Here is a 26,467-nt window from a genome sequence, read left to right on the forward strand (position 1 = left end):
TTGGAAATTTTCATTGTCAACCGCGCTAAGCGGCTACTTATCGCATTTAATTGTGATTATAATTCGCCTGTTTATGGCGGGGACCAGAGCTGCAATTAGCCGGCTGCTGATTAACAATAATTGCGATGTGAAACACTTTAAAACGCCATAAAAGAGCCTTATGAGCAGCATGCCAAACGGAGTTGGTGGGGGGGGGGGGGGGGGAGTGATTTTACTGGTGTTGCAGAGATCGCAGAGAATGCCCCACATTTGGACAGACCCCCAAAAGTGGTCGAAAAATGTGTGTTCAACAGGATGCAATCAATGCCATCTGACATGAACAGCCGGCGATATTATTAAGTCGAGAATGCCGGATAATTGATGCCAATCGATTGGACGGACAGGAAGCGCATAAATTGAATTGAATCGAATCGAAACGAATCGAAACAAATCGAATTGTCAATGGAAAATTGAGAGCATAGAACTTATGACAGCTTCATCGTAGGAAAATGGATAAAAAAAAACCTTGCAAAAAACAGACGTTGAAAAAACAAAAACAGATGGCGATCCGATCTTATCGCTGGACAGGCGGCTGGACAACTTGATCGATCGATGGGACCACACATCGACGGCAGCTTGTCGAACCTATCGTTATCGATTGCCAATCGGCACGATTCGGACAGTCGACATGTGCCCAATAAATCGAACATTGACAACGGACACAACACTTGGGCGGTAGTTGGGTATAAATTATCTTTCCAGCCTCCATCATTTTTCATAATAATATTTTTTTTGACTAAACAGTTTCCTTATTTGCTGTGCCAAATAAATTAAGATATTGCTAACATGCTGGTGATCTCGAAATGGGTGGGCAAAAAACAAGAAAGAAAGTAATGAAAACTGGGCAAACTACAAATGATGAATGTCTGCAGATAAATTCAGCGAAGTATTAAGTGAAAGATATTTTGTTATAGCCAAAATATGACTGCAAATAAAGCCTAATTGTTGATGAAATGATAATTGTGTGTGCCTAATGATGAAACTTAGTTTTAACAGTCTTTAATTAATTTTTTTTAACGTCTTAAGAGATTAAAAACCAATTTGAGACTTGACATGCTTTTACTTTACTTTTACCCAGTTTTTCTTTTCCTTTCGTTTTGAAAGCTTTTCAAGAAAAACGTCCTGGTTTTTTGCTTAAGAAAATATATTGCTGGCCACAATCTTGTGATTTACATATTTAATCTATTTATAAAATTCTAGTCTAAAAAATGCACTTTAATTGAAATTTTCAGCACTCCTTGGCATACCAGTGCTACTGATTAATTGCCTTGATTCGTGGACTCCTCGATTCCGTGATTCATTCCGCAGAACGATCTTGGTGCCTGTTCCAGATATTTGCATTTTACAGATCGCCTGACAACGGGGGAGCATTCACTGATTGGCACTCGGAACATACACTCGTATGTACTACATACAATATATAGCATATATAGCCGTCGATCGCACATGAATATTTGCTCATGGTAACCTTGGATGCGTGGCCCAAACCCGTTATGACCGGACGGGCATTATCTAGCATTGGGTGCGCATTTTCCGAGACTTGCCTGCGGGGCATAATTGGGTTTTAATTGATACCAAAACGAAAAGCGAATGAAAAACCCCACAAAAGGCGTCTGAACTCGAATCAAATCGAAACTGAGCCAGGCAAAAAATCGAAAGTCTGAAGTCTGCATGCAAATTCTAGTAAAGGGAAGTGATTAATTTTGACGTTGCGGAGGCTTGGTTTAGTTTTCCATTTTTTTTTTTTTTTCTTTTCTAAGCCACATATCACATCGTATCGTATTACCGAACGGCCTTAACAACACAATTAAGACCCGCTTACAATTTTGGCTTTGGGTTTTTATTACCATTTTTCCTCGCAACCAATTGAATTGGCCTAATGAGTGCAACGAATTTGACAGTATGGATATCTATGGATATATGCTCATATATAGCGGCCCATTCGGATTTGTCGATGCAGCTAATCCGCGGCCACTGATTGTTCAGTCCGAAATAAAAAAAAAATATGTGAAAGGGCCGTCGCCGGGTTGTCAACGCGATTCGAATACACAAATATAGCCACGCCGATATGCGATATGCAGATCGACGCTTATATAGCCGCGGACTACAAATCATCGAGTCACGCCTATGAAATTTACATAAATATGAGCATTGAAAATAAAAGAAGGAAAAACGTTTAAATGAGCCAAACACATCACGTCAAATAATGAACGTTTAATGCTCTTTTCGGGAAGAGTTAAATAAAACAAATAAAACAAATCAAATTATGAACTCAATTAAAGGAAGTAAAAACAGCTAAAAAAAAAAAGGCAAGATGTCAACTATCTTGCATATATTTTTCACACAAATCACATGGTCCCCTATCATATTCAATGAACTCTCTAGCCGTCACAAATTTAGTTAGGGTATGCAAAATGCAATTCATCAGCTAGCAATAAGCATAAAGCCATAAAACCATCGACTGACTCAATGGAGTCGTTTGAGCGACAAAATTGTGCAGCTGGAAAAAAAAAAGTTAAAATCAAAAGCCCCCTTTCCACCCTCTTGATTGAGCCACGCCCCTGGGATTTTTTCATGGGGCAGTGTGGATAAGAAAATTCGCAAGAAAAAATGAAAGAAGCCGGGCTGGAGGCAGGAAAAAAAATGCTAAAGTTCGTTTCTTAAGTCTTTCGTTTGGCGGCGCTAAAGATTGCGCAAAAAGAGTTGGGGAACAAAAAACAAAAACAACTCCCGAAATCCCAGAAATCCAACATCGTGCAACAACTTAAGCAGTTTTACAATGAAAAAATAAAGCCAGTAAATCATATGACCAGCGGCTTTTGGATAATTGTTTGGTTATCTCAAATATGTTTCTTGGTTTTCCTTTGTCTCGATTACTGCTCCAATTTAAAATATCGCACAGCCACCAATCCCAAAATCAAATCAAATCAAATCAAAAATTGCCAAATGCTGCTGCAGTAATTATTGTTTCCAGGCAATATCGATGTGTGGGCGTGGCAGGCTATGCCTTAGAATGCGGTAGAGAAAGCAATAATACAATTACCAAACAAAAAATAAAAATAACAACAACATGCGCCAGGCGGCAGAAAATAAACAAAATACCAAGTTGGGCAAAGTAAAGCAAACAAATCGGTGCCAAGGTTGCCGCGGGACAAACAAATAGGGTCCAAAGCCATAATTAGATCAAAAGTCATAATTTTTCTCTATTTTTTTTTTAGTTACCTTTTCGTAGCCGCTTGTTGCTGTACCAACAAACAAATAACAAACAACAAACCACAAAAGTATACAACAACAAGAAATGCGCTAAGCAATAAAGAAGCAAGACCAAAGCCTCGACCAAAAAAAAAAAATCACTTTAATTTGAGCGCATTTCATTTTGTCAAGTCGCCGCTGCTCTGGCTTTTATAGAAAGAAACCCGAAAATAACACAGCACCAACTATAGAGCACGTTTTGTAGGGCGGTCAGAAAAGCAAGCAAAACAAAAAAAAAATAAGGAAAAATTCGTAGCCAATTTAAATGTCATTGCGCCATTTTGATCCCCACCCCCCAACCCTATTTGCCTCGGCCAACTTTTAATTCGAAATTGAAAACCGTAAAGTACAAGTCTTATCAATGGATTATCTACAAGTGCAGCACAGAATCGCAAAAAATCAATGGAGGTGCAGGGGTTTGGCTTCGGGGGCGGGGCTGGGCGGTTGGTGAGAGGTGAGAGGTCAGACGGAGGCGTCAACTAGCCACTCACAAAGTGATTGGATCCCGATCGATTCGGTCAGATAAAATAAACAAAACCAAGTCAGGCCAAGCAGCGATTCGAAAGTGAAAGCCACACAAAGCGAGGGATCAGCGGTTCTGGGCTGGGTTGTGGGTCAAAAGGCGAAGCCATCGGGTGGCTAGTCCAGCGAGAATTCGGCAAGTGGAAAATACTGCATTTAAAAATATAGGAAATATATAGAAACAATATATATAAAATACATAATGTAAAGAATATACAGTCCAAAACTTAGTAACTTTATATAAGTAGTAACATAAAATCAATGATATTAAAAACGTACTAAATATCAATTACATTTTAAGCTGGCTCATTTAATCCCCTTTAACCTCGGCACATAAATACGCTGAGGTGTCAGAAACACCTCTTGCACCACCCTGCACCACCCTGCCTCACCCTGCACCACCCTGCACCACCTGACACCGGCGTGCACCACCTGACACTAACCCTGACCCAACCTTGCACCGTCAATCAGCCAAGTGAATGCCAGACAGCTAGCATTTGGATCTCCCCTATCATCGAATCTTCTATCGGCGACACCAGCGATCGATTGAACCGCCCTCACTTGCACCACTGAACCACCGAACCGAGCCGAACTGAACCACCGCGGGCAAATAGAGCATAGCCATGCCGAATGTTTGGCCAACTGTGTCTGCACAAAAAATTTGAAAGTAATACTTTGGTTGTTCAAAGGAAATATACTGTATGGTGTGTATATAGCAATGTCAGAAGTTAAAATTGAGAGATCAATAAAAGAATTTACTGCCAATCAAACTGATGATCAAAAGATTAGAAATATGTATACATATTAGAAATATGTAAATATATAAAATCTAAAATGTAAATAAAGAGTTTCGTATAGCTTGGTTTCACTTAACTAGTAGTGACCTGTGCAAATGTGGTGCGTCCTTCTAGAAGCGATGGGGGTGTAGACTTCTCGAACAGCTTGACCCACGCCACCTTATGTCGAGATTTAAATGCTTTAGTTTTCGAGGCATGTGGCGCGAGGTCTTGACATTGTACCTTGAGCATTGTCATGATTTGTTGTCATCAGCGGGGTGCAAATGAAAAGCTGCCAAAGCAAATCAAATGGCAAATAGCAAACGGCAAACGGCAAACAGCAGACAGCAAACAGCAAACAGCAGACGGCAAACACCAAACTGCTAATAGCAAATTGTTTTGCCAGCTTGAAGGCATGGCCATCCAGCATCGGACGTCTCCACACCCAGTGGGCGTTACACATGTGCTTGTTGCTCTACTTTATGCTAGATCTATACACTATATTTTCTATCGTGAGTCATGCAGGGGGGGTGCTGTAGAATCGATGGGAGCAACTGGGCCGCGTGGGGCGAGGGGTTGGTAATGTTTAAAAGGAAAAACCCAAAATGAAATGAAAAACAAAAGGGGCTCTGCTGAAAATGCAATTGCACAACACGGCAGCGCGGCAGCTGAAAATTGATAAACCAAATGACGCGCTTGAGTGGTTGTTGTTGCCCGTGGTGGTTGCGCCATGGAAATTCTTGCCAAGGTTCATTTAGCCGAACATGCCTTGCGCCTTGCTTTAATTAAACTTTTGCCCACTAAATGTTTTACTTTTCGAATGACGGTGCTCAGTGGCTCGGTGGCTCGATCCAGTGGTGCAGTGGTTTCGCCTGCGGTTACCCTTTGAAGTCACCCAAAACGGGGCGCGAGCCATAAATGAGACATCCCACCACCGAACACATGTGGGTGGCTGCCCGATTGGCATCGCTTATTGCACAATTGTCTAATTAAAATGTAAGCTACCCATTGGGTTTGGGTCGAATGGAAAATGTGGGTGGAAATTGTATTGTTTTATAACAGTGACATCTTCGCATTTGCCATGTTATGACAGCATTCTACTTGGGCATCTATCTATAAATAGAAATCACATCAATAAGGCATTCAACATTTGGTTGAGTAACCTTATAGGCCCTCCTATTTCAAACTGCATTTCATTTTTGAACGTATTTGTTCTATCTGCTTATACGCTTAAGTCGTTAGTACATACTAACTATTTGCATAGCCCCACGTTGGGCGCCATTAACTGTTAGCCTGCGCACATTTCACAATTATGTGCAAATATTTTTTGAATATTAGTTTCTGTGGCCCCCCGTCGTTCGCATTTATTAATAGTCCACCAAATGTTACCATTCCGTTGTCACATTTTGTAATTCGTATGTTTCAGAACAGAAAGATACCTCCAGTAAGCGGCACTACATATTTTAAGCTTAATATAACCCCTGGAGTTACCCAATCGAGCAAAAAGGCTTTTATTTTGCTACCATTATGGCAGCTACCTGGATGTGGCACTTTGTCATCTTGCATTTCAGAGACGCAAGCACTCAACACCGACACTTTGTGGCATGTGGGCGAAGCTTATCTTTTTGCTGAGGGCTCAGACTCGCAGTTCCTACAAGATAAACATGGCCAAGGTGTCCGCAACTTGAGGCTCTCGCCATAATTACAAGAAGCTGTTGTCGTCGTCGGCTCTTGGCCAGCAAAGCAACAAAGCAGCGACCAAAAGTCATTCGGACAGCGAAACTAAAAACAGGAAAGGAAGCAAGCCTGCGTTAACTGAAGATTGCAATACTCTTCGCTGGAAAATGAATTATATACAAGAAATTAGGCAAAAGCATAAACAAACTGAGCAACAATCCAACAACTAACATAAAGCAGTGATTTTCGAAAATAAGAATCTATGTCACTTTTTTACTTAACTCCTACAATAGCTATAAATACCTTGTGCTATAGGGTATGTAAAGCAAAAATAGCCAACCGCGGCGGCGAAAAAAATAAAGTTTGCAATAAGTTTTGGCTTACAAATTTGCCAAACAATGCAGATCGCTGGGCACGACGTTGAGCCGGGTCTCTTTGCCTTTGCTTTTTTTTTATTGTGGCTTCGAGTTGGCCCAGAGTCACCAGATCTCTGGACTGAAGACTCTCGACTGGCGACTTGCGACTTGGTCGATCGGGACTAACGACTCCTCGAGTGGCTGATGGAACTATTTTCCTCGTGTGTGAGTGCCGGCAATTATGGTTGCAGCGACTTGGGGATTCGATCGCACTCGACTCGTGCCACGCGTCCGCATTTACAAGACCAGCAAATTATGGGGAATCCCCTTCAGCCCGTTGTCCATCAAATCTGGTTGCGCATCTTATCAGATCGACTGCCGAACGGAAGACTTCGGAAAGAGGTCATAGCTATCTGAGCTTCTTTCTTCATTTTCAAAGTGATGCTCCAGAAAAAACACCATTAAATGGCGTTGCGAAACATATAGATTTCACCTCAGTTTTCAAAAAAAAAGGGTTATTGGTGCATTTTTGTACTGATATTACTTTCCTGCAAGGCTTATTGTTTGTAGCTACGTTCTACTGTAAGTATCGGCCAACTTTAATATATGTATAGTCAAATCGAAAGCAAAGACAAAAAGGGTTCGCTGAGCTGCGAAATGGAGCAACATTTGTGTTTTTTTTTGTTCGTTTGCATTTATTGTGAAGTTAAAAAAGTTTGCAAACTTTTGCGGTTGGCGATTTATTTTCGGCGGTTTTTTGTCGTTTTTGTTGTAGTTTTCTGTTGCTGTGGCAGGTTCACAACGAACACGATCAGAGTGAAAGAGAGGGGCAATGGGGAGCAAGCGAGACGGGGGCCGAGTGGGACAGTGGTAACGGGAAACTGTCCAAGTTATCCAGTTATCCATGTGCCTCACGCAGCAGTCGAAACGAGAGCAAAAGTAGCCACCGACATCGCTTGTTTCGCTGCATGTTGGCGCTGCACTGCGAGAAAATGCTACAGGATTTCATGGTAATCTTCAACATAGAATTAATTGAAAATGCCATCTATTTGTTTAGTGTAAATATGTAGAAAATGAGTCGCGGTAAGAACATTAAAACATCTTTATATTATAATTATCATTATTATTACATATATATATAATTATTATTATATTTTCTTTGATTATAAAGAACGTTTAATGCAGTAGTTTTAATATTTCCATTTCAGATCGCTTTGATTGCACTTCTATGCCCAAACTGATATTCTAGATCATTTATTGTTTACAGTGTGCTTTACTGACTGCTTTTCGCTTTTTGTTTTCTTAGCAGTTTAGCGCCCGCCGTCCATGATTGTCCCCATGCCCCACTCAGGCCAGCCCCCCCCCCTCCCCGCATCCGCCCCTGCCACTCCCCCCGCTGCGGCCGCCCCCTTTTGGAGGAGTGTGTCCACGTACCAACATTGGCCTAATGTTGCACATTGTGTGCTGAGCCTGATCTTGTTTATTATGCAAGAAAGCTGCCAAAGTGAGCCAAAGCCGAGCGACACACCAATATGCGCTATATGCGCTACATATATATATACATATACATATAGCGTACGGCATACGAAGCCAAACGGCAACAATTGCAGAAAGTAAATTTACAAAAAATTCAATCGAACAAAGTGCTGAAGACTCTTGACCAGCGCGACAAGAGAAATGGGAAGTTATGGGGACATGACCGGGTTGTGTCGAAATTATATCGCCGTGATCACAGAAAACGTAATGCGGCCAACGTTTGCAGATCGCGAATAGTTCCAACCTGGATAAAATCAAAAAAGTTATGTAGGTCTATGAATTCGAAATACCCGAAGTTTTTTTTTAACTTTCTGATAAAGGGAAAGTTCTACAATAGATTAAATGAACTTAAAAACAAATTTACGAATAAAGATCCAGGGCAGGTGGAATCTAGATAGTGCAATCAGTCCTTTAATCAAGCAAGTATTTTTTAATTTTCAATATATGCTTATTATGCAAATTGTGAGATTTAATTACAATTCAGACAACACAAATTACCAATAACAAATTGACTTGACCAAATATTTTAGACTTCCCAAAACACGTTCGCTATTGTTCCAATACTAAGTGTAAAACCATATTTCAAAATATATACTATTTAAAATACATTGCGTTTCAAATTTCTTAGTCTCTCAATAATTGTATTCCTTTTGTTAAATATATCAATGTGATAGTGTTGTAGTATTTTAAAACATTTTTCGTTGCATCCAATTAAACACTTGTAATAATCTGTTTGGATTTTAAAATTCTAAAAACGTCGACATCACTTTCACATGCGCACAACACTCTGTCCATTTAAAGTGGCTAATTTCTGGGCCTGTATCATCATCATCACTCTTATGTGTATTACGCATACCTTTTGCTAATTTATGGCTTGTTTCACTGGATGCACCTTGTTTTTATTATATTTTTTATGACCGATCGACTGGCGAAAAAACCCAACAAAACAAAAAAAAACACTGCTTTATTGCAAATAAACATCACATTTAAAAGCAGTGCATGCCCAGTACCGTTAGTGGTTCAAATCGAACGAGTTATTTGATAATATTCGAAATTCACGTTTTGGAGTTTTCGAAAATAACCGCCGTCGGAAAACGGTTGAGCGATATAAATGGCTCCGCACAGCGCGCACTTTGAATTGCGACTGATCGCTGCGAATCGGGTTGCTGATAAAGCACAGACGGCACGATGTGGAATGGAATGGCGGAACGGGCGGAATGGCACAATTGCTGCCGCAGCACAGCCGCAAAGTGGGCGGCATTCTGCGCGTAGGCCTAAATGTTAATGCAATTTGCTTTATGCGCATATGGAACAACGCAATCATCGGAGATCGTAGATCGGGGGTCTGGAATTTTGTAGATTTTTTTCTTTGATTTTCCAGGGTGCTTTCGATGGAGGAGTAATGGGCACAGCGGCAAAAGCGACGAACAACCGAATCGAATCCAATCACTATCACCACCAACCACCGACTGACGCTGTTCTTTTGTGACATATGGAAGTGGGTCGGGTCAAGAGGTGAGTGCCTAAAATGCTCTTTAATGCCGCCAAGCTGCCAACTTGTGGTCATTGCTCACCCGATCCCTTATTCACTCCACTGGATGGAGCCGAAAGTTGGGCAAGCGATGGGGTAATCCCAGTCCGAAAACCTATAAATATGGAAGGTGTTCAAGGAGCATTTGGGTTGCGAAAATAATTAAAATCGAACACGAAGTCAATTAGAGTGTATTCTAGCATGCAAGTCAAAAATGTATAAAACAATAAAATATAATATAATAAATATAATATAATATAATGTAAATTGGATTTTTGGAAACTGGATAAGTATATGCTTGAAATATTTCAGGCAGCTTTTCTATTATATCTAAATTACCTACTACAAAAAGTAGCTGAAAGTCATGTTGTTCAGATAATCTTGAAATTGAATTGCTATACCCATGAAGACGACCTTGCCTTGATTCCGCCACTCGGCCATCCTTCAGTCCCACCGGACTTCCTCCCACTGAAAACCATGAATCCAAACACATAGAGTATGGGTGGCCAATTCAGTGGGTTCTGGTTCTTTCATGGGCAAGGTCGTCTTTCTTCCACCGAGATGGTTGCGGTTCAGTGGGATCGGAAGTGTTTTACTGCCACTAATCCAAAGCCAAAGCCAAGTCCAACTCAGCGTTGCAGAACTGCAGCCAAATCGGATCACAAGTCGGCCATATATATTTATATATATATATAAATGTATACATCTTGATTTGCCCCCATTAACTATTCTTTATCAGAGATGTATTGCGACGCATTTGAGACGTGTATGAATATGATTAAGCCAAAATAAATCAGCTTACCTCAATCGCCGGATCCAGCCGCTAACAGAACAGGTTAAAATTTTCAAATAAAATATTTTTTTGTGTTTTACTTTTTTGCACTTTATTTTCGGAATTCTTTCGACTGCACCATAAACAAAATTATTTCATTTGCATATATTAGAATTTGTTGTTTCTCTCGCTTCGCTTTGTTTTATTAATATTATTATTTGTTGCTGCTGCTGCTGTTGTTGAATTTTTATAATAATCACCGCTGTACAGAATATTGTAAATTATTGCAATTGCACAAAAACAAAAAGGAGTACAAAAAAAAATTGGCAAATCAAAACAAATAAGTAACTCAATAGACGCTAATTAGCGAATAAATATGATTTACCCCTTTTAATACTATATATATTGATAAATTTGATCAATTCATAGTCACTTCACCACACAACCGCCAACTTTTTGAACGTTTCTGCTGCCCGTTTGAGTTTTGTCTTTTGGCCGGGCCCAAAGGCAAGAGGAGGAAATTCGTCAGCTCTGGCCAAAAGCGAAACACTGACTGACTGGCTGATAAAAGCCAAGCCGAGTTCAACCGAAAAATCCCCGGCAAAGAAAACCGATCCCCAAGCGATCGTGGCTGAGACGACTGAAAAGCCAGTGGAACGACTGAAAGCCAAGTTGGTGGAAACGAAACGCGGCCCAGACTCGTCGATTACTGAGAGGGGGGGGGAGGGGAAGCGGGCTGAAATATGCTAATCATAGGCCTCTGAAATATTAGGCCCTGGATTAGTCAGTGGGCGTACGAAAAAGGCAGCAGAAATAAGTCGAGCAGTTAAAGTGCAGCAATTGCAGCCATAAAGACTCATAAAGGGCCGCCGCATAAATTTCAGGCCTGAAAAGGAAAAATATTATTCAGTAACTCAGCATAAGTGCATTTTTAAGGCACACAAGTATTCAAAAAAAAAAAATAATAAAACCAAAAATTTTGTGTAAAAAAAAGCATATGTTTCTCAACAAAAATATTTTGATTGTAGACAAATAGTTATTTAAAATATTATAGACATCATTTTTCTGGACTAAGCTCATTAAATATTTAAAAGCAAACTATGATTTTATTATATTATGAATATATTTAAAATATAAATACAATTAATAAAATAGGTATATTTAAATATAAAATAAAATGGTCCCACATTTATTTTAAAACAAAAAACACCACGAATATATTTAGTACCAATTGTTTTGCTATTGGTTAAATATTCGTTAAATTTAAAATATAACATGTAGCATGTATTTATGAAATACTCATTTTACTGTTAAAATTTTTAGGAATTATATATCCGAAAATGGAATCAAATCAAATGACATCCAACTTGTTTAGTTAAAATTAAAATGATTTAAAATTAAATACTTGTATGGATATGGAAATCGATGTAATATTGATTTTAAGTAAGGTTGGACTTTCAGGAAATATCTTTCGTATAAAATATGAGTAGTTTAGTTTAGTCAAATAATATCGAGTTACTAAAAACTGCTTCTTTGCTTATGTTAATTTTAAGCCCACTTTACATTTTTATTATTCTAGCCATCGGGTATTTAAGATAGCACAGATAAAAGCAATGGCTCAATTTATTTGATGTAATATTTGATATATTCATATGATTTTCAGGAAATCTATTTCGATAATGTAATCGAATTCGAATTCGATTCAGCTAACTACTAAAAGCAGCTCCAATTTATGCTGATGTTATGTCCAATTTGCATTTTTATATCATTCTAGCATTCCAGTGCTCCCTCCACGCAAAGTGCACAGACGGAAGTTGTAAAAATGTATCATAAAAAACCGAACATAGAAAGGGGAAAATAAAACAATACAATAATCGAAATCATTAGACAAAGGCGAACTAAGCCATTGGCTGCAATGAGTCCGACAACAATAACAAGAAACAATACTTGCCGATCGAATCCAATTGTGGGTGCAAGCGGCGGGTGGTGGGTTCCACGGGGGGGGGGGGGGGAGCAGGCAGTTGCATGGCAGAGGGGCGGGAATAGGACGGGCGGAGGGGGGTGGCAGCGGGCGGACAGCTCGGTGGAGTCCATTGGGTGCGGCGCCAACGCTTAAACATAACGGCACAATTATAGTCGTCGTCAGATATGTGGACACATATATCCCAGCACTGAAAAAAAAATTGTTGTCTATTTTGTAGCCAATGGAAAAAAGATTACAGAACCAATTTTTCATAAACTAATAAAAGTTTTCTGCCAAGAAATGTCAATTAAATTAATTAATTAAGCCATTTGAAAAAAAGTTATTCAATAATAATGTTACAATATCAGAATATGCATAGAAATATTTCCTTAAAATTAAATGATCCATTATTATAAAAAAATGTACATTTTTTAATCATTTATAAAATGATTTGCTTTTATTTGTAACTTATATGTTATGCACAAAAAATAAGGTTTTTATTAGGTAAAAAATAATTCTATATTGGCTGTTCTATCTATCTATGTAAGAACCAATTAGTTTGTTTTTTAAATATTCCATAGCACACTTTTGGGCAACGATTGCTACTGATAAACATATGTATTTATAGTCATGAGATAGAATCAGAATTCTCATGAAATAAAACCATAAAATATCAGGCATAATTTATGTTTGACAGCGAAGTTTTTCCCTGTGCACTTGCACGGTAACAGTGCGCATACGTATATTATAATTTTAAAAATTTTTTTCCATACAATTTTTCTATCTTTTTTGCCACATTCTCCAAGGACAAACAACATTTTAGTGAGCGACGACGTCGCCGGCGGCTAACGGCACAAACCCATTCCAAGATTGATCTACAAAATACGAAATACGAAATACGAGGTACAAAATGCGAGATACAATATGCGAATATACTTCAGCGTCGAGTTTTTCGCGCCGGCAGACTTTCCTTTTTCTAACCTACGTGTGCGCGCCTGTGTGTGAGTGTGTGTATCTGTGTGAGCCAAGTGTGCGGGCGCGCACTAAAACAATAACAAAATTAAGCTAAGCGCAGAAATAAGGCAGTAAAAAATTAAAATCCAGCTCCGCGAAGAAAAGGTGTGGCAACGTTCTGTTTCTGTGTGTGTGTGTGTGACTGGTAGACTATAGTATGCTATAGTCGACTATAGTCATTGCTATTACCATTACTATTACTATAACTATTACAGTTACAGTTACCGTTACCGTTACAGTTTCCATTTCAAAAGCCGCCAACCAAAATGGCATAAATATGAAAAGTTTCAGCAACTTAAAGACAAAACACCCAATTGTCAATTGATTTGGATAACCCATTTCATCCATTAAGAATAATAACTAAATAATGTTCAATTTGAATGTTAAGTCACTCTTTTAGTGAGTTTTAGTAAGTTTTTTAAATAGTAACAAAAATAGTATTTATTAAAAATATTTAGGTTTAACTGGATAAACAATATTCCCATCAACATTTAATCTTTCTTACCACAATATACCCATATTTTCTTTTATATTCTTTTATATTCAGTGTATATATCCTTAACTATTTTTACGTAGTTGGCCAATAAATTCGTCATTGATTTTGGCCCGCAAATTTATGCGCAACGAGGCGAAATCCTTTTTGGCCATTAAGTTTTGGCGCTTGCCCAATCGTTTAGCAATTTATTCAAAGCGTCAGGGCGACAATTCACTTTTCGGATATGGATTCTTGTGATTGGATTTGGAATTGGAATCCAGCTCAGAATCGGGGCGTTTTTTTTTTTTGTTTTTAGCTGCCGGTGTGGCTTTTGCGCAATGCCAAAATTTATGGCCAACCACTTACCCGGCAGCAAGGTCAGAACAATCAGAAGTGCTGCTGCTGGTGGTTCTGCAAGTTCTGTTGGTTCTATTAGTTCTGGTGGTGCCACCGCCGTGTCTCCAGGAGTGGGGCATGCAACAGGTCACCGCGATAAACCAGGAGCCGCTCCAATGAGTCAGCAGCAGCAGCTCGACTTTGATTTGTGGCACTTGGGGGCGAATATAAATCAGCCTGCAACAACAACAACAAAAGGCTGCAGACCCACCCTACACACAGGCCCATGCACTCGAAAAAAAAGTAGAGCTCATCCTGTTCATATCGTGAAAGGCCGAAAAACAAGCTGGAAACAAGATTCCATATGCTGAGTGGTAAGTTTGTAATGTTTAATTTTCAATGTTAATAAAATCAAAAATATTCCTAGACATTGGGTGACTTTAATAAAATCAAAAATATTTCTAGACATTGGGTGACTTAAGGTGGTTTAAAAGTATCATAATTCAACACAATGCTATTCTTCTTATATAAAATCATGAAATACTCTCCCAATTTCTCACTGTGCACTGTAAATCCTAGCCGTTTGCATGAATGACATAATCAGTAGCCATTTAGAAGAATTCTACATTAGGAAGGGCGGTACTTTTCGCCCAGTGCATGGAAACCCATGAAATTGCCGCGCAAAGGTCAAGTCAAGTGAAATTGGTTGGGAAAAAGGCGAGAAAGCATGCGACGGAGGCGCACAGTGAAGAAATTATGTCAAAATTTGAATTAGCAGCTGGGAAAATAAAATGGCGCGACCAGAAAGACAATGGCGGCGCATAAATTAATTTCCCTATCAGCTGCAGCCTCGGAAAAGTGCATTCGCTTTTCACTTTCGTGTCGCCTGCTGCGGCTCCGAATTGGATTGGTCTGGGTGGGATTGGATTGGAGTGGAGTGGAGTGGACGGGTTGTGTGGGCTGTGGTTCAGTTTCCAGCTGTTTGCGAGAATCGTTTCGGGGCGATAAAGCCGTTGACAGAAGCGGTTTCCCTTTTTGAGCGCTGCGGTTTCGCCCTTGGCGTGCGGTGAAAATGCATTTTCCCAGCGATGCCGAAGAATGGGGAAAACTGCATTAGAAATGAGGAAAAACAGTCGCCCGTGAAAATTGGTTTTCGGTTGGTGGTTTTTCCCACTTCAGATAATGGTCTTTCCTGATTTAAACCGAACGTCATTGTTTTTTCTTCAATACGTTGAATATTATCAAATAATGATCACCTTGATCTTTCAATTTAAAATTTCAACGCTTTGCATCATCAAAGTTATCGACTGTTGATTTCGATAGGTGTTTAAATGATAGTAACGGTATTTTTTAGTTAATTTTTAAGTTTAAGTCAACAGTGCTGCCAAGATTTCAAACTAAATAAGCTTTTGTAAGACAAAAATGTACAATGAGTCCAATTTTCAAAATTGATAGAGTACAGTCACAGTATTTAAGCTTAATATATTTCTAATATATATTATCAGAAATTAAAACATTGCTTAATATAGTTATTTCCACAACAATATTCCTAAAACCTGGCATCCCTGGTCAGTGCATTCTTTGATCGTTAGTAAGATACTAAGTTGCATTCCAATTATAATTAGAATATTTTAATTTGCAAGAATTACTTTGTTTTAAAACCATTTCATTGCCAATATGAGCAGCTCTACGCCAGCTTACTACAATGCGGATGCTGTGCGTCAGGTTCTCACCTGGCCGCTGGTCAATAAGGCAGTGGAATCTGCACTTGTAGCTATAGTTAAGCAGAATCCGGAAACGCCCTCCACATCCTTTGCCTTTCAACCGAAGAGGACTTTTATTCCATGCGGCAAGGAACCTGGCAAGGTTCTGCTCACCATGCCCGCCTATGTGGGCAACTACAGGCTGGAATCGTCAAGGGATCCTGGGGAAGTGGAGCACACCCACTCAACACTGGCCTGCAAGTTGGTGACCTCGTTCAGTGGGAATCCCCGACGGGATCCTCCGCTGCCCAGCATCCATGCCCATGTGCTGCTGTTCGACAATCAAACCGGTCAACTGTCGGCCATAATGGAGGGCACGGACTTGACCACCTGGCGCACTGTATCCGCTTCACTGGTGGCCACCAAGTATCTGTACTTCAGGCGCTTTGGGGCGCAGGCGGAGCAGGAAAGGAATATCAACGTGGCCATCGTGGGCTGTGGAGTTCAAGGACAACTCCATGCTGCCGCTTTCTGCGCGAACTTCCGGGTGAGGCAGCTTAATCTTTACAATCGCACGCAGGCAAAGGCACTGGGTTTAGCGGACCAACTGCGGCAGAAATTGAACACCGAGAGCGGAACCCAGATTACTGTATGTCCAAGTCCTCACGAAGCTTGCCAGGATGCCGATATCATCTGCATCGCCACGTACTCCAAGGAGCCGCTTATCCAGTTGGCAGATCTGAAATCCAAACGGGCTGTTCATATTAACGGTAGGTCTGCTGTTATAATGGAATGCTGGATGGATGATGATGACCTACCCTTTATAACTTTCGATTTCAGCTGTGGGAGCCGGCGAAGTTCACTTTTCGGAGGTGGCTCCAAAGATTTACCAGCAGGCCAAGGTCTACGTGGATTGCTATGCCAATGCCGAGGCTGAATTGGTGGGATTACCTGCGCCGATCACCGCTGAAGTGGGTCAGATCATTCTGGATGGAAACTATCCCAAGGAGCTAGAAATCAGCATCTTTCAATCCATGGGTGCGTTTTTATTAAGTTTGTGTAACTATATGACTATCTCTGTCTGTTTCAAAGTTGTATCATTAAAAATTTCATACATTTCCTATTTAAGGCATGGCCTCGGAGGACGCCTGTGTGGCCCAGGCGGTTCAGGATTGCATTATCTCTAGCGCAAAGGATTCCTGATTGCTGTCCAGCTGGCAAAGCGATTCCGGAACCAGCCCAAGCCAAACCAGTGAATTCTTAAACTTTAATGTGTATATGCGCGTATATAAAAAAGCATTTGGAAACATAACAATCGGTTCGCTTACAAACTACAACAAACCCAACTGGCCGGAGAAGTCCTTCCGGTCGTCACTTCCAGATCACAGTCACATTCGTGTCCTTCTCGATATCCCGCTCGATGGTGCAGGGCGAGAGGCCCGTCTTGCAGCAGATCTCGTCAAAGCTGATCAGCCCGGTGTACATCTTCTGCCGCCCGGAAGGCACTGAGCCCGTAAACACCGGGTACTTGTGGATGCAGCGAATGAATCGGTGCTGCAGCCCGAAGATCACCATGCGACGCTCATCGATGTTGTGGTGCTGGGGGCACAATCTCTGGCAGATCGCTCGCAGAGTAACGCCGTGAGTCATCGAGGCGTAGAACTGAAAGATGCGCTGAACACTGGGCAGCGTCTTGTCCGGACGCAAGGCCACGTATTTCCGGCATGCGCCGCTCAGTGATGCGCTCTGGATGAGATGCTTTAGGTTCTGCGTCATGTACACGTTGCTGTACTTCAGGATTGGCAGCAGCTGAACGACCCCGTAGTAGACCAGATTCTGTATGCACGACTTGACCAGGTCCGTTTCCACGTCCGCTTCGGCGGCAATGCGGGCAACATGGTTGATTCCATTTATATAAGGCAGGATCTAGAGGAAACCATAACAGTCCAATGGGATTACTAAATTATTTACATCGTGAAGATTGTATAACTATAGAATCAGGAATAGTCCGCACCTGTTGTGTGGTAAGGTCCCAGTTGTCCAGCGGAGCATCGCGCAGGTTCGCCAGCAGCAGGGGCACCATGTGATCCTTGACCGGCGGCGGGTCCGGCTTGTGCATGACGATCTTCAGGTATATAGTGTTATCGCCCTCAACAATGGTGGCCACCTTCCGCTCGTTAAGGTCGCGTAGTACAGTCTCAAAGATGTTCTGTAGGCGGCGCTTGTCATCTTCGCGAGACAGGAAGCACGACTCCTCCTCCATCATTATGAGGTACTCGGACAGCTTCTTGACGACCGGCTCGTACTGGACGCTCCTGGCCCGCGAGTCGCAGACAAAGCATAGGTTAAACAGGAAGGCATTCCGTGCGTACTTCTGCTGATCCTGGATGCCCACTGGATAGCCGACTATCTTTACATCCATTGCGTTGACGGTGAGAATGCAGCGTTGAAGATGCTGCTTGGGTATGATGTAAACATTGATAGCATCGAACACATCCTTGGATATGTAGTTATCAGGAACCTGAGGGACGTGGATTTGTTCGAACTATACTGCGTTATCAGCGCTCCTGGGAACCAGCTCACCTGGCAGCTTATCTTGCAGCCCGCCGTCGCATGAAACTCGCTGAGGAAGATGCACCGGATCTTGCCCTCCGTGCTGCCATGGGCACCCGCTGCTCCAGCTCCTGATCCGCCTGCTCCATTCGTGACCGCGCCCGCCGTTGTCGACGTCGCAGCCGTCTCATTCGTATGGGAATGCATGCCGTTCAAAAGATTCCAGTATCACCGCATCCACATCCTCTGCTTCCTTCCGCGGAGTGGACTCCAAAGCTTTAACAGCAGGTGGCACAATCCAATAACAGTGGCGGAATTCGCTGTAATGTTATGGTAAGCGATGCTTTAGTGTGACCATAGCCTTACTGCAACAAATATACTCCAATGCAAAAACCAATTATAACAAATTTTAACAACAAATTAATTCAACACCATTTAATTTGTTGAGTAGATCGTTTTATTCATGTATAAATTATCTGTTATGTTAATATATAAAGGCCAACTGTAATATGCGTAGGTGGGGTATATTTTAGCGCTCGCTCTGCGGTCATACTAAAATTTGCAGAAATGGAAACGTGAGGATTGTTTTGTTTTTATTTAGTTTTTCCATTAAACAGCGAATAATATGCAGATGATAACGCTTCCATTTCAGGATCAATCCCACGTTCTCGTACCTCACCAATCTGGAGGTAATGCAGATTCTACAGAAGATCAAAAGCACCAAAAAGAAGTTCGGCATGCGCAACTTGGCCACGGTTACCTATGAGGTGTCGATTTTTTTAAATATTTAACTAATATATGATAAATTAACCAAACACTTTGTTCCACAGGCACTGCAGTATCTGGAGGAGTCGCCCTGCAAGACACAAACTCGTGAGAACATTATGAATTACGTTAAAGACCTGTCTTCTTATCGTCTAAAGTCCCAAGAGATCCTGCAAATGATCAACGATCCGCCTACAAGTGCACTACACACGCAACTGGTAAGGATTAGTCTATCATATGCCAGAAAGGCTAATTAAGTATATAATAACCTCCCCAGCTCATCGACGACAATAAAGCTCCACTAACCGATGAGGAGAACGAGAAAATCATTCAGCTGAGCTACAAACACTTCCATGGTGGAGAAACCAAAGGCGCTGCTAAGGAAACACCGGCGGAAAAGCCTGCGGAGTCCACTGCGAAGGCCGGCAAGCAATCTGGCGTAAAGCGTAATGCCCAGGCAAAATCCAATCCAGCGGAACAAATAGCTCCAGCGGACAAAACCACGCCAGGTGATGGAGTTACTCCTGCGAATGTCGCTACTCCTTCAAGTGAAGCCACTACTACTACTCCAGCAGAAGAAGCAAGCCCAGTGGAAACATCGTCTTCAGAAAATAATGCTACTCCAGCAAATGAAGCCACTACAGCGCCTGCAACGGATGCACCCACTTCAATGGAAACCAAGTCCAATCCGACACCAGATGGAGAAAACCTCGGGTAGCAGCCGCCAAAATAACCCATCCGCTTATTACGTTTAACGTTTCATATATTTATGTTGATGGAGCGTATAAAATAAGCTAAAAAAAAAGGTAAATTATTTATGTTCGCTTCTGATCGCCCAAATCCTCGATGACGTCCTCATCGATCTCGGCCCATTTTTCGGGTATGACATCGAACAAGTCATCCTTGACGTCACCCTGAATGACGATCTCGTCGTCTCCGGTAACCGAGGAGCCGCAGGCAAATTTCGTGCCAAAGAACTTGGCGGCCACCTTGAGATCAATATCTGGAACAGACAGGGAATGTATTATGCTTAGTTAACAATAAAGCTCATAAGTATATCTAATATATCTAAGTTACATGGTATGGTAATGGCTACTCATAGCATCCAGTGGGCCCGCATCCCCCTCCATTTCCTACTCTATACTCATAATGTGCGAACAGAACCTACCAAAAGTGCTCAATCCTGTGACCACGGTCACTGACTTCTTTTTGCCACGTGCCGCCCGCGAGACGCAGATACGCTTGGGCACGTCCTCTTTCTTCTTGACGCGCAACAGTCCCTTGCCACCGCGTTTCTGGCGCTTCTTGTCGTCATCCGTCCCGTCAGCGGCGGCAGCCTCCTCCTCAATCTTTAGTCGCTCGAAGTCATCGGGCATGTGGAGCTCCAGCCACTCCTTGCACTTCTCGTACTCCGGATAGTACTCGCAGTACTGCGTATAGTGGATATATATATATGTAAATATATGGGCCATATATGATCCCTAATATGGATTTTTCCCAGGTTTGAAGACGAACTCACCTCAATGGGCATCGTGCAGTGGCCACAGTACTTCATCTGGATCGGATAGGTGACGCCTTCGCGCGGACCCAACTGTAGGCGGTCGGCGACGCTGTTGGTGCCCACATCTTCGTTCGTCATTGCGGATCGGATTAACTGCCTGGGATTTGCTCCGGGTTATTGAAATATTAAAATAATGACAGTTTTAAGAAGTCGGCTACTGCAAACTGACCGTTTTTGTTTAGGCTCGTAAAATATACTAACATTGACACATGTTAAATAAATACCTACCTAAAATATACCTTTATTTAAATCGTAGTACAATTCCGACTATCAATAAGCTAAAATTAAAATTTACGTATTTTCATTAATTTTACATTGATTGAAACTATTTTAATTTATACCTTGTATTGTATTACAAAATACTTATTAAAATTGTATTTATTGGCAGAACAGAAGAATGTTTCGATAGTAAAATACCAAAATATGTTTGCCTATCAAAACAACACTCGTGAAATACTGCATGAAGGAAGCGGCATTTAGAATAATTTGCCGGTTTGTAACATGCAACCAAAGTTTTTACCAAATTGTATCACAGTAGGCTGATAATTGTATTCGAGCACAAGTCAGCCAAAAATATCCAGTTGCTAACGAAACAAGGCTTAATAAAATGGTCACATACAATACTCTAATACAGAACGAAAAGAATGAAAATGTGGTCGCCCCGATAAGCCGGCCATTCGCCAGAAAGAGGAGGACTGAGATTCGCCGCCTGCAGTCCAACAGGCGGTTGAATAAAAAGGTGTGCAAACACCATTTGGACATTGCCCATTGTACCCAGAAGAAGGCTCCATGGCGGAATTGGGCATACCTCATTCTCGCCCTCGCCGCAGGAATTGGCATGTTATTGCAGTTCACCGACAAGTTGTCCACGGTCAGCGGATTCCTGGAAAGCTACAAAAACCAGTACCACTCGATCGTCCACAACCAGGACAACTACTGCAATCCCTCCCGACGGCTGGGCGACATGGTCCTGCACGCCCGCCACCAGGTACTCAACCAGGATCTTGCATTGAACCAGCTAGAACTGGCACTGGACAACACCACCAATGAGGTGACTAGCGGGGAAACAGTAGATTTAATGTGCATCCTAAGCGGATTTTCCATATCACTTAGTATAGTTTACTATTGATTGTACTACCAGTTGTTGTATATGCTCATCCAGATTTATCCTGGTTATTGCAACAAACAACTAGATGATCTTTAGTAAACTTAATGAATTGCCAATATTTTGTGTATTAATATCCCGGATCTCCTTCCAAACAGGCAATCGTCTTGGTGGGCACCTCTGGCGTAGGCAAGAGCCACACTGCGCGAATCTTGCGCGAAACGTTTCCCTGGCCCGAGAACGTGAATACACTCTCCTGGACCGGCAGTTCTTCTTTGGGCCGAGTGAAGAGCATGCTATCCGGCCTGACATATTGCGGACAGAATATGATCTTGATTGATAACATGACGCCGAAGGATGCACACTTCGTGCCTATCATTAACGAAATGATAAGTGAGGGCGAAAAGAGCGCCAACCACACTGAGCATCCGCAACAGAAGCGGTTGACCATTGTGTTTATCTTTAATGTGAATAGCATGCAGCCCGGCGAGGAGTTTGAGATGGATATGGAGATCCTTAGAAATATGCCACACACCCAGTTGGTCACCTTTGCGACTCTGGATCCCACCCATCTGGTCGACTGCATCCGCAGGGAAGCCGCCATCGCAATGGTGCACCTGGAAGACGAGCACGTAGAAGAGATAATCAAAAGTATCGATGCTAGCGCTTCTGGCTGCAAGTCGATTTTGGCCAAGGTCCTGCTCTACGGCAAACCAATAATCGCAGACTCCCAGGATACTGACCAAGTCCTTCCAGTAGGTTCCTTTTAGTAGGTTTTTAAAGTTTACGTTTTAGACAATTCTGCAAACCAGTCGTGATAAATTTAAAAGCAGGTTGGCAAAAACTATTAGGCTAGCATCCGTGGAATATCAGCAAACAAAGTTTAATGTTGTAAATCAAAAACCAATGTTTTATTCCTGTGTATCGTACATGTACATACATATATGGCCAATACTTTGCTATTTTTGTACTACCATATGTGTAAATGAAATTAAGACGACAAATGACAAAATTTTTGTAAAAGAAAACCAATGGTATCATATAAGAATAAATTTAAATGAACGAATTATATTTAAATTGTAAGTTGACAGCATTCAACCACGATATTAAGTAAATGTGATTAAAATTGCCATATGTGTATAAGAGTCTAGAATCAAGTTCTTATAAATATACTATTTTTTTATTTTAAAAATAAGAAAAAAATTATTGTTCTGCTATCTTAAACAATTATATATTTCGAAGAATGGGAATTACTATACTACTATATATTTACAAGGATTAATCTTTTACACAACTACTATTAGCAATTTAAATATTCGTTACGGTAGGATTCCAAATGATAGATCCTCTGGCCGTCAGCAACCTTCTCTATTGGCAGATCCCTTTCTATAGAGCGTTGCACATTGTTCCCAGGATTTTACTGTGAGTTACACGGATTTTGTTTATGAGCGTTTTGGCAGCAATTCCATAAACTTGAAGGCCACTCTCCAAATCGGGCTGAGGATTGTCTTTTATGTGGCCAGCTTGTTATTGAAGAAAAGCCAATGTAGTATGCCGACCAAAGTTTAGTTGCCTGTGTGTCCAGGTATTTATATATTTATATGTATGCTTCAGCGTTTCATTTCTGCACGTTAGGATCGACAATGCCACTTTGTCCAAATTGTGAATCTTTCGAGATAGGACTATGCTTCAGCTTTAATCGCAACCCGAAAAGTATGCTACTGCTCCGAAGCACCCTGCTCCATTCTCGGGCCATTAGGGCAAGCGAAGCCCATGCGCTTCTGCTGCTGTTCTGGCTTTTGCCTTGTTTGCGCTTTATGGGCACTGCGAAGAGACGCTCCGTTATCGGATAGCACGGATAAGGGGCGTCGTGTGGCAGCCCGATTTGCTATTCCATGACAGCCATGGCCTACAAACGGAATCGGCGAACCAAGCCCAAGTCGCTCGATTGTCCAGGGTCAAGTGCGTTTGCTTATTTTTATTGGCTACTCGTACACTCGTTGTCCCGCAGGCGCACACGACGTATGCGTGATGTGGGTGTACGAGGTGTACAATGTGTATGATGTGTGCATGGGTGTTCCATTGAGACGACGACCCACTTCCGGACGAATCCGGGCTCCGACCTTCCGGATTACGCCCGCCGAATGCTGAATTGCCCCGCTTTAGTTTATTTTCAGCGTTCTCTACTCCGTTTTTTTCCAAAATGTTTTTGAGGGTGCTACGATCGGTGAATCTGAATAGCATTTTAGAGTATCTGCATCGGCAATTAAACAATATGTGTACAATTTAATTTGGCAATTAGTTAAACAATGCGAATATCGTTGACTAATTGGCGAGCAATTAGTATGGGGCTGTATAAATTGTTGCAACCATCGGAGATCTTCGAAAACCACGAAATGGAGCAGTGCATCGCCTGGATTTGTGCCTTTCTATGCATTCTGCAATCCCTTCGAGGGATTCAGGTATAATTCCTTATACCCTAAAATCCTTATATATTTTTTATAACCACTTAACACTTTTAGAGCACCACCTACGAGATACTGGGCGATGACAGGATCTTGGATATTGTGTGCGATGCTGCCGAGGATAGGGGCAATACACCGATTCGTCAGATTTTGGACATTAGCGGCTTGACAGTCGATATGGCCGCAGATCTGGAGACCCTGTACTTCAATGGCGACATCAAGGTGCTGATTGATGTGCCCAACAATCCGATGGCCATGGAGGTCGATGTATTTCGCTGGGAGCGCAGCGAGTGGATTCCCACCACGCTTGCCATGAAGAGGGACAGCTTCTGCATGTCCTTGTCAAATCCCATGGAGCTCTGGTATCCCATATTTTTGAAAGTTCCCAAGGAGGAGATGATTTGTCCGCCGAAAAAGGGGGTGAGTTCGGAATGGATGGATTTTCGAAGGAGAAAACTACGTTTTGGGAAAACTCTAAGGCATACAAACTGTATTTTGTATTTAGTTACCAATTACCTTGAGGAATTACATTTGTTGTCCATCTTCCAGCATGTCTACAGGCTGGCCAATGTGAGCAACCACGTGTTTGTGAGAAACATGCCCTATGCGAACATCGCCGGAGATGCGAAGGCCGTGGTCCATCTGACCTCGGGAGATATAAAGACCTGTGCGGTGATCTTCTTTAAGATCTACGCCTCGGGCGATTGACACTTGGGGCGGGAACGGGAACGGGCAAGTGTGGGTACTGCACCCCTGACACTGGCCTAGTGGATCTCGACGGGATCCCACTGTTTGCCCACTTTATAGTTTGTACTTTATGATAGCAGGCTGCTCTGGTTTTATGGCCTGATTTGGTGGTGTTTGCTCGGCTTCAATGGCGCGTCCCACCGTTTATGGCCCTAGCTAAATGATTTACAAATAAAGCGAAATATTTCATATTCATGCACCCGAAACAGAAATCTTGTCACTCTTTTCGAGCTTCCCAGTCAGTGGGTCTTCTTTCATTTTTTTTTTTTTTTTTTTTGGTTATTTCTGATGGTGCTGGCGATATAAGCCCCGCACTCGAAATGGGAACTTAGCCCAGTAATCCGCTTCTGGTATTTGCCAAAGGATCACATGCGGCGCCATCCCCAGATCACAGTCCACATCCCCATCTACATACTCATCCACATCCATCTCCAGATCAGCGCCCAAATTCGCTGAACTCATTCGCAATTGCGCGTGACGATTGCTAAGTATAAGGTGATTTCCCACCCCCCAAAAAACTGACTTTGCAGTCATTCTCGGGAAATTTACAATGTTTGTGCATTCGGGTTCAGGTGGTTTTCTTATAAAAAATTATTTTGTTTAATGCACGTGGTTTGCATTTGTCATGTGAATCATTTGAGGGAAGCAATTAAATTCTGCTAATATTTGAACTCAATGGTTACTTTTTCTGATTTAAAAGCCAATAAATATTTAAAATAATAATAGAAATAATAATAATAGAAAATAGAAAATAATAAAAGAAAATAATAATAGAACATGATGTACATGGTTATATCAATTCCTTGTTTCTTAGAATGTAATAAATGCTTTCTATGCAAATAAGATGTTAAATTTGAAAATATTAGTTCAGCTGAGGTCCTTGAAAATACCTATTGACCTGATAGCTTTCGATCTAGTTATCATATATAGATGATGATGATGTGTGTGTAGTTTCCGCTTTCCATGAGATGTTATAGAATACGTATGACTCTATTTGTTTTCTGGGCCGCTTTCCGTTTGCCTCGCGCGGTGTCGTAATAACAATAAGCAGGCGATTAGCTGACGATAGTCAAGTCACAACAAACGATAAATTCGAAATATAAATAGTAAATAGTAGTAAATCTGCACTTGAGTCGGCGTATGACGCCTATTGCCACAATACGTTCTAAATGCCTTCTAAGGTCGATTCCACCAGGTCGATTCCCAGATTACAGGGTAGCAGAGTGTGCTAATTCAATACATATGCGATTAAGATCGATGCGATGCGATTGCCTGTAATGCCTGTATGTACATATATGTAGGATACAGTGCGGTACGGC

General features: G+C 41.6%; 7 protein-coding genes and 1 long non-coding RNA gene across 12 annotated transcripts in view, besides 1 other annotated feature; 4 read left to right on the plus strand and 4 right to left on the minus strand.

Moving 5' to 3' along the window:
* The window catches only part of CG13003 (uncharacterized protein), a 31,738-nt gene extending 20,722 nt beyond the window's left edge, over nt 1-11,016 (minus strand). Inside the window, exon 1 of one of the 2 annotated variants that reach the window (NM_001169308.3) lies at nt 10,492-11,016. The gene's annotated coding sequence lies outside the window, so the exon portion shown is untranslated. Of the gene's footprint in view, nt 1-9,014; nt 9,305-10,491 lie in introns of those variants that run through there. The other variant, NM_001272700.2, reaches the window with a different exon arrangement.
* Nucleotides 11,017-15,818: 4,802 nt separating this feature from the next.
* On the plus strand, nt 15,819-17,262 carry CG4872 (uncharacterized protein). The gene is made up of 3 exons (NM_132945.3): nt 15,819-16,722; nt 16,793-16,990; nt 17,082-17,262. The coding sequence occupies exons 1-3, from the start codon at nt 15,927-15,929 to the stop codon at nt 17,153-17,155; spliced, it is 1,068 nt and encodes a 355-aa protein (NP_573173.2). The 5' UTR covers nt 15,819-15,926; the 3' UTR covers nt 17,156-17,262.
* Nprl2 (Nitrogen permease regulator-like 2) lies at nt 16,981-18,837 on the minus strand. The gene is made up of 3 exons (NM_132946.3): nt 18,536-18,837; nt 17,967-18,473; nt 16,981-17,878 (listed from the first exon to the last, which is right to left on the minus strand). The coding sequence occupies exons 1-3, from the start codon at nt 18,710-18,712 to the stop codon at nt 17,324-17,326; spliced, it is 1,239 nt and encodes a 412-aa protein (NP_573174.1). The 5' UTR covers nt 18,713-18,837; the 3' UTR covers nt 16,981-17,323.
* A 215-nt stretch (nt 18,838-19,052) lies between these two features.
* Nucleotides 19,053-21,084, plus strand: Polr3I (RNA polymerase III subunit I). Of its 2 annotated transcripts, NM_132947.5 has the most exons (5): nt 19,053-19,080; nt 19,158-19,272; nt 19,336-19,488; nt 19,548-20,076; nt 20,772-21,084. In NM_132947.5, the coding sequence occupies exons 1-4, from the start codon at nt 19,073-19,075 to the stop codon at nt 19,986-19,988; spliced, it is 717 nt and encodes a 238-aa protein (NP_573175.2). In that variant the 5' UTR covers nt 19,053-19,072; the 3' UTR covers nt 19,989-20,076; nt 20,772-21,084. The 2 variants fall into 2 exon arrangements, with proteins under 2 accessions (NP_573175.2, NP_996493.1); NM_206770.2 differs by lacking the exon at nt 20,772-21,084 and having other exon boundaries at nt 19,548-20,331.
* On the minus strand, nt 20,018-21,032 carry DENR (Density regulated protein). Of its 2 annotated transcripts, NM_001272701.1 has the most exons (4): nt 21,001-21,032; nt 20,790-20,928; nt 20,439-20,700; nt 20,018-20,273 (listed from the first exon to the last, which is right to left on the minus strand). In NM_001272701.1, the coding sequence occupies exons 2-4, from the start codon at nt 20,907-20,909 to the stop codon at nt 20,086-20,088; spliced, it is 570 nt and encodes a 189-aa protein (NP_001259630.1). In that variant the 5' UTR covers nt 20,910-20,928; nt 21,001-21,032; the 3' UTR covers nt 20,018-20,085. The 2 variants fall into 2 exon arrangements, with proteins under 2 accessions (NP_001259630.1, NP_573176.1); NM_132948.4 differs by lacking the exon at nt 21,001-21,032 and having other exon boundaries at nt 20,790-21,000.
* A 205-nt stretch (nt 21,085-21,289) lies between the features above and the next one.
* On the plus strand, nt 21,290-23,201 carry CG4880 (uncharacterized protein). Of its 2 annotated transcripts, none has more exons than NM_132949.2 (2): nt 21,290-21,882; nt 22,095-23,201. In NM_132949.2, the coding sequence occupies exons 1-2, from the start codon at nt 21,439-21,441 to the stop codon at nt 22,704-22,706; spliced, it is 1,056 nt and encodes a 351-aa protein (NP_573177.1). In that variant the 5' UTR covers nt 21,290-21,438; the 3' UTR covers nt 22,707-23,201. The 2 variants fall into 2 exon arrangements, with proteins under 2 accessions (NP_573177.1, NP_001259631.1); NM_001272702.1 differs by having other exon boundaries at nt 21,290-21,819; nt 22,095-23,069.
* Nucleotides 23,202-23,313: 112 nt separating this feature from the next.
* On the minus strand, nt 23,314-24,107 carry lncRNA:CR43768 (long non-coding RNA:CR43768). Its single transcript, NR_073659.2, has one exon. It is a non-coding gene; the product is annotated as a long non-coding RNA:CR43768 (long non-coding RNA).
* Nucleotides 23,366-23,412: a mobile genetic element.
* Nucleotides 24,108-24,281: 174 nt separating the features above from the next.
* CG13002 (uncharacterized protein) lies at nt 24,282-25,109 on the plus strand (the record flags this gene model as incomplete). Its single annotated transcript, NM_132950.1, has 3 exons — nt 24,282-24,398; nt 24,459-24,821; nt 24,951-25,109. The coding sequence occupies 3 exons, from the start codon at nt 24,282-24,284 to the stop codon at nt 25,107-25,109; spliced, it is 639 nt and encodes a 212-aa protein (NP_573178.1).
* Between the last annotated feature and the right edge of the window lie 1,358 nt (nt 25,110-26,467).

This window comes from Drosophila melanogaster, chromosome X (genome assembly GCF_000001215.4).
Source record: "Drosophila melanogaster chromosome X".
Taxonomy (NCBI): Eukaryota; Metazoa; Arthropoda; class Insecta; order Diptera; family Drosophilidae; genus Drosophila; species Drosophila melanogaster.

Coding starts and splice junctions, on each gene's coding strand:
- CG4872 (NM_132945.3), top strand. CDS start 15,927: ATGAGCAGCTCTACGCCAGCTTACTACAATGCGGATGCTGTGCGTCAG. Junction 16,723..16,792: donor ACGGGCTGTTCATATTAACG/GTAGGTCTGCTG, acceptor TTTCGATTTCAG/CTGTGGGAGCCGGCGAAGTT. Junction 16,991..17,081: donor CAGCATCTTTCAATCCATGG/GTGCGTTTTTAT, acceptor TTCCTATTTAAG/GCATGGCCTCGGAGGACGCC.
- Nprl2 (NM_132946.3), bottom strand. CDS start 18,712: ATGCATTCCCATACGAATGAGACGGCTGCGACGTCGACAACGGCGGGC. Junction 18,474..18,535: donor GCTGCAAGATAAGCTGCCAG/GTGAGCTGGTTC, acceptor CACGTCCCTCAG/GTTCCTGATAACTACATATC. Junction 17,879..17,966: donor GGGACCTTACCACACAACAG/GTGCGGACTATT, acceptor GGTTTCCTCTAG/ATCCTGCCTTATATAAATGG.
- Polr3I (NM_132947.5), top strand. Junction 19,273..19,335: donor TGGCCACGGTTACCTATGAG/GTGTCGATTTTT, acceptor TTTGTTCCACAG/GCACTGCAGTATCTGGAGGA. Junction 19,489..19,547: donor GTGCACTACACACGCAACTG/GTAAGGATTAGT, acceptor TAACCTCCCCAG/CTCATCGACGACAATAAAGC.
- DENR (NM_001272701.1), bottom strand. CDS start 20,909: ATGACGAACGAAGATGTGGGCACCAACAGCGTCGCCGACCGCCTACAG. Junction 20,701..20,789: donor ACTGCACGATGCCCATTGAG/GTGAGTTCGTCT, acceptor CACTATACGCAG/TACTGCGAGTACTATCCGGA. Junction 20,274..20,438: donor CACAGGATTGAGCACTTTTG/GTAGGTTCTGTT, acceptor TGTCTGTTCCAG/ATATTGATCTCAAGGTGGCC.
- CG4880 (NM_132949.2), top strand. CDS start 21,439: ATGGTCACATACAATACTCTAATACAGAACGAAAAGAATGAAAATGTG. Junction 21,883..22,094: donor TGGACAACACCACCAATGAG/GTGACTAGCGGG, acceptor CCTTCCAAACAG/GCAATCGTCTTGGTGGGCAC.